This window comes from Somniosus microcephalus, chromosome 3, assembly GCF_052327205.1.
Source record: "Somniosus microcephalus isolate GS21.2 chromosome 3, FLI_Smic_1.0, whole genome shotgun sequence".
Classification (NCBI taxonomy): Eukaryota; Metazoa; Chordata; class Chondrichthyes; order Squaliformes; family Somniosidae; genus Somniosus; species Somniosus microcephalus.
In genome coordinates, this window is record NC_140989.1 from 225,780,677 (window position 1) to 225,787,246 (window position 6,570).

A 6,570-nucleotide genomic window follows, 5' to 3' on the forward strand; every position below is an offset into this window, starting at 1 on the left:
TCGCCTGTGAGGACCGGCCATTAAACTAGGCCCGAAATCACCTGTGAGGACCGGCCTTTAAACTAGGCCCGAAATCGCCTGTGAGGATGGCCATTAAACTAGGCCCGAAATCACCTGTGAGGACCGGCCTTTAAACTAGGCCCGAAATCGCCTGTGAGGACCGGCCTTTAAACTAGGCCCGAAATCGCCTGTGAGGACCGGCCATTAAACTAGGCCTGAAATCGCCTGTGAGGATGGCCATTAAACTAGGCCTGAAATCGCCTGTGAGGACCGGCCTTTAAACTAGGCCCGAAATCACCTGTGAGGATGGCCATTAAACTAGGCCCGAAATCACCTGTGAGGAAGGCCATTAAACTAGGCCGGAAATCACCTGTGAGGATGGCCATTAAACTAGGTCGGCCCCCCTTAACGCAGGCTCCGCCCTGACTGTTTGTGGTTTTCAGTCTGTTTTTTAAACAAAGCGTGATTCCCTGTATGTTGGAGCTGGAGAAGCAATGAGAACTCATGTTCCTGTTTCCTCTCCGGCCTGTCTTAATTTTCTATCATCTCTGTCGCTCCCCTGTACCCACTCTCTCTCCCTTCTTATTTCTATTCCTTATTCATTACATCTCTCTCACTCTCTCTATTGCTTCCATTTTCTTTCTGTCTCTTCACCTCACTCCCTTCCTCTCTCCCGTTTTACCCTCCGTCTCTCTCTCTCTCGGTCCATCTCTTGTTCTAACTCTCATTCTGTGTGCCTGTCTTTCCAACCGTCACTCGCTGCCCCTTTCTCCACCTGTCTCTCTCCCCCCACCATCCCTATCTCTATCTCTTGGTTTGTCTCCCTCCCCACCCTCCCTCTCACTCGCACTCCCTAACTCCCTCTTGTTGTTTCTCTCAATCTTGCGCTCACACCTCTCGCTGGGTGTGTGTGGTGTGAACATCCCTTCCCCCACCTTGCTCTCCCTTATTCTCTCTCTCTCTCTCTGTCACTCTCTGCCCTTTGCTCACTTGCTCTGTCTGTCTCTCTGTTTTTTCTCCCTCTGTCTCTCACTCTCTGTCTCTCTGTGCCTGTCTTTGTGCCTGTCTGTCTCTCGCGCTTGCTGTCTCTCTCTCTCTATCTCTAACTCTGTGTCTCTCTCTCGCTCTTGCGCTCTCTCTCTCTCTCTCTCTCATCTCTCTCTAACTCTGTCTCTCTCTCTGTCTATCTCTCTCTCGGTCTGTCTCTGTCACTCGCTGTTGCGCTCTCGCTGTCACTCTGTCTGTCTCTGTCTCTCTCCCTGTCTGTCTCTGACACTCGCTGTCGCGCTCTTGCTGTCTCTCTCTCTCATCTCTCTGTCTCGACTCTCCATCTTTCCCAGGTGTCGGATGTATCCTGGTTCCCACCGGAATGACTATGAAGCTCCTGAAGGATGGACTGGAGAAATTCGCAAAGTTGCAGAAAGCCCAGAGCTGAGGGTGGGAATCCCATCCGTCTCCAAAAGAGCTGAATGTACCAAAAGTTGTGAATTTTATACTATTATGGTATTTAAAGTATGTACAGATGTAGGATGTCACAATCCGTGGCATCACACCCGATGTCACGGCTTTTTTAAACCTTGTGTACAAGTATGAAAACAGATTTGGAACTGTCTCTCTCTGGTTTGTGCTTGCTGCTTTGATAGCTTTGTTTTGAAGTGGGATGCCCCTTCACAGAAGATGTACATAAGAACACAAGAATCAGGAGCAGGAGTAGGCCATACGGTCCCTCGAGCCTGCTCCGCCATTCAATAAGACCATGGCTGATCATCGACCCCAACTCCACTTTCCTGCCCAATCTCCATATCCCTTGATTCCTCTAGAGTCCAAAAATCTATCGATCTCAGCCTTGAATATACTCAAAGACTCAGCATTCACAGCCCTCTGGGGCAGAGAATTCCAAAGATTCACAACACTGAGTGAAGAAATTCCTCCTCATCTCAGTCTTAAATGGCCTACCCCTTATCCTGAGACTATGCCCCCTAGTTCTAGACACTCCAGCCAGGGGAAACAACCTCTCCGCATCTACCCTGTCAATCCCCTTCAGAATCTTGTATGTTTCAATGAGATCACCTCTCATTCTTCTAAACTCTAGGGAGTATAGGCCCATTCTACACAATCTCTCATCCCAGGAATCAATCTAGTCAACCTTCGTTGCACCATCTCCAAGGTAAGTCTATCCTTCCTTAGATAAGGAGACCAAAACTGTGCATAGTACTCCAGGTGTGGTCTCACCAAGGCCCTGTACAATTGTAGCAAGACTTCCATTCACAACTCCTCAGATAATGAAGCAGTCCATGCCCGCATTCAACAAGACCTGGACGACGTTCAGGCTTGGGCTGATAAGTGGTAGGTAACATTCGCTCCACACAAGTGCCAGGCAATGACTATCTCCAACAAGCGAGAGTCTAACCACAGCCCATGACATTCAATGGCATTACCATCGCTGAATTCCCCCACCATCAACATCTTGGGGGTCACCGTTGACCAGAAACTTAACTGGACCAGCCACATAAATACTGTGGTAACAAGATCAGGTCAGAGGCTGGATATTCTGCGGCGAGTGTCTCACCTCCTGACTCCCCAAAGCCTTTCCACCATCTACAAGGCACAAGTCAGGAGTGTGACGGATTACTCTCCACTTGCCTGGATGAGTGCAGCTCCAGCAACACTCAAGAAGCTCGACACCATCCAGGACAAAGCAGCCCGCTTGATTGGCACCCCCTCTACTACCTTAAACATCCAATCCCTCCGCCACTGGCGTACCGTGGCTGCAGTGTGTACCATCTACAAGATGCACTGCAGCAACTCGCCAAGGCTTCTTCGGCAGCACCTCCCAAACCCACGACCTCTTCCACCTAGTAGGGCAAGGGCAGCAGATGCATGGGAACACCGCCACCTCCAAGTTCCCCTCCGAGTCACACATCACCCTGACTTAGAAGTATTTCGCTGATCCTTCATCGTCACTGGGTCAAAATCCTGGAACTCCCTCCCTAACAGCACTGTGGGAGTACATTCACCACACGGACTGCAGTGGTTCAAGAAGGTGGTTCACCACCACCTTCTCGAGGGCAATTAGGGATGGGCAATAAATGCTGGCCTTGCCAGCGATGCCCACATCCCACAAAAACAAATAAAAAAAGTACTCTAACCCCCTTACAATAAAGGCCAACATGTCATTTGCCTTCCTTATTGCTTGCTGTACCTGCATGTACTGGAGGGGTCGTGACCACCCGGGTCCCAGAAGGTGAAAGGTCAGTGTTTAGAGTCATAGAGTTATACAGCACAGAAAGAGGCCCATCGTGTCCACACCGGCCATCAAGCCCTGTCTATTCTAATCCTATTTTCCAGCACTTGGTCCGTAGCCTTGTATGCTGTGGCGTTTCAAGTGCTCATCTAAATGCTTCTTGAATGTTGTGAGGGTTCCTGCCTCTACCACCCTTTCAGGCAGTGAGTTCCAGATTCCAACCACCCTCTGGGTGAAAATGTTTATCCTCAAATCCCCTCTAAACCTCCTGCCCCTTACCTTGAAACTACGCCCCCTGGTTATTGACCCCTCTACTAAGGGGAAAAGTTCCTTCTAGCTACCCTATCTATGCCCCTCATAATTTTGTACACCTCAATCAAGTCCCCCCTCACCCTCTAATGCAATCACATCCTTATAGTGTGGCGACCAGAACTGCACACAGTATTCCAGCTGTGGCCTAACTAGTGTTTTGTACAACTCCATCATAACCTCCCTGTTCTTATATTCTATGCCTCGGCTAATGAAGGCAAGTATCCTATATGCCTTCTTAAACACCTTATCTACCTATCCTGCTGCCTTCAGGGACCTATGTACATGCACACCAAGGTCCCTCTGATCCTCTGTCCTTCCGAGGGTCCTACCATTCATTGTGTATTCCCTTGCCTTGTTAGTCCTCCCAAAATGCATCACCTCACACTTTTCAGGTTTAAATTCCATTTGCCACTGTTCTGCCCATCTGACCAACCCGTCTATATCATCCTGTAGCCTGAGGCTTCCCTCTTCGCTATTTACCACTCCACCAATTTTCGTGTCATCTGTGAACTTACTGATCATACCTCCTACATTCATATCATTAATATACACTACAAACAGCAAGGGACCCAGCACCGATCCCTGCGGTACACCACTGGACACAGGCTTCCAGTCACAAAAACAACCTTTGACCATCACCTCTGACTCCTGCCACTAAGCCAATTTTGGATCCGATGTGCCAAATTGCCCTGGATCCCATGGGCTCTTACCTTCTTGACCAGTCTCCCATGTGGAACTTTGTCAAAAGCCTTACTGAAGTCCATGTAGACTACATCAACTGCATTACCCTCATCCACACACCTAGTCACCCCCTTGAAAAATTCAATCAAATTGGTTAGACATACTGACTATCCTTGATTAATCCTTGCCTCTACAAGTGGAGACTAATTCTGTCCCTCAGAATTTTTTCCAATAATTTCCCTACCACTGATGTTAGGCTCACTGGTCTGTAATTCCCTGGTTTATCCCTACTATCCTTCTTGAATAATGGCACTACGTTAGCTGTCCTCCAGTTCTCTGGCACCTCCCCTGTGGTCAGAGAGGTTCTGAAAATTTGTGTCAGAGCCCCTGCCTCACACAGCAGCCTGGGATACATCTCGTCTGGGCCTGGGGATTTATCCACTTTTAAGCCCACTAAAACCGCTAGTACCTCCTCCCTCTCAATGCTAATTTGTTCAAGTATATCACAATCCCCCTGCCTGATTTCTATGCCTACATCGTCCTTCTCCATAGTGAACACAGATGCAAAATATTCATTTAAAACCTCACCTACATCTTCTGGCTCTACACACAGATTGCCACTTTGGTCCCTAATGGGCCCTACTCTTTCCCTGGTTATCCTCTTGCCCTTAATATACTTATAAAACACCTTGGGATTTTCCTTTATTTTGCCCGCCAGTGTTTTTTCATGCCCCCTCTTCGCTCTCCTAATTTCTTTTTTCAGTACCCCCCTGCACTTTCTATACTCCTCTAGGGCTTCCACTGTTTTTAGCCCTTTGTATCTGCCAAAAGCCTCCCTTTTTTTCCTAATTCATTCTTGTATATCCCTTGACATCCAGGGTTCCCTGGACTTGTTGGTCCCACCCTTGACCGTTACGGGAACATGTTGGCGCTGTACTCTCTCTATTTCCTTTCTGAAAGACTCCCACTGCTCTGATGTGGATTTTCCTACAAGTAGCTGATCCCAGTCCACTTTGGCCAGATCCTGCCTTATCATATTAAAATCAGCCTTCCCCCAATTTAGAACCTTTATTTCCGGTCCATCTTTGTCCTTTTCCATGACTACCTTAAATCTCACCGAATTATGGTCACTGCCACCAAAATGCTCTCCTACTGACACTTCCACCACTTGCCTGGCTACATTCCCTAGAATTAGGTCCAGTACCACCCCCTCTCTTGTAGGACTTTCTACATGCTGGCTCAAAAAGCTCTCCTGGATGCACTTTAAGAATTCCACACCCTCTAAGCCTTTCACACTCTGACTATCCCAGTTAATATTGGGGAAGTTGAAATCCACTACTATTATTACCCTATTATTTCTACACTTCTCTGAGATTTGCCTCCATATCTGTTCCTCTATCTCCCCCTGACTGGGGGCCTTTAGTACACTCCCAGCAAAGTGCTTGCCCCCTTTTTGTTTTTAAGTTCTACCCAGATGGCCTCATTAGAGGAACCTGCGAAGATATCATCCCTCCTTACTGCAGTAATTGACTTCTTGAATAATATTGCGACACCCCCACCTCTTTTACACCCCCCTCTGTCTCGCCTGAAGATTTTATACCCTGGAATATTGAGCTGCCAGTCCTGCCCCTCCCTCAATCATGTCTCTGTGATAGCAACAATACCATACTCCCATGTGTTCATCAACACCTTCAATTCATCTGCCCTACTCGTAAGACACCTTGTATTAAAATAAATGCCATCCAGCCTTGCCATACTCCCTTGTGCTGTTACATATTTGCTCTGCCTTCCAGACTGACTTGTTTTTTCCTCTATATTTGGCTGTGCATCACCCCTACTATCGCTCCACTCCGTATCCCATCCCCCTGCGAAGTTAGTTTAAACCCCACCCAATAGCACTAGCAAACCTCCCCGCAAGGATGTTGGTCCCATTCCGGTTCAGGTGCAACCCGTCCGAATTGTATAGGTCCCACCTTCCCCAGAAGCAGACCCAGTGATCCAGGAAACTAAAGCCCTCCCTCCTGCACCAACTCTTTAGCCACGCATTCATCTGCTCTATCCTCCTATTCCTATACTCACTAGCACGTGGCACTGCGAGTAATCCAGAGATTACAACCTTTGGGGTCCTTTTTAATCTGCTACCTAGCTCCCTAAATTTTTGTTGCAGGACCTCATCCCTCTTTCTACCTATGTCGTTGAACCACGACCTCTGACTGTTCGCCCTCCCCCTTCAGAATGCTCTGCAGCCGTTCAGTGACATCCTTGATCCTGGCACCAGGGAGGCAACATATCATCCTGGAGTCACGTCTGCGGCCACAGAAATGCCTGTCTGC

General features: G+C 48.3%; 1 protein-coding gene across 1 annotated transcript in view; it reads left to right on the top strand.

Moving 5' to 3' along the window:
• Positions 1–1,612, top strand: part of mdp1 (magnesium dependent phosphatase 1) — a 5,635-nt gene extending 4,023 nt beyond the window's left edge. The window contains exon 3 of the mRNA XM_085982205.1: positions 1,341–1,612. Within this exon, the coding sequence (XP_085838331.1) occupies positions 1,341–1,435 (95 nt within the window). The 3' untranslated portion in view covers positions 1,436–1,612. The remainder of the gene's footprint in view (positions 1–1,340) is intronic.
• Positions 1,613–6,570: the final 4,958 nt, after the last annotated feature.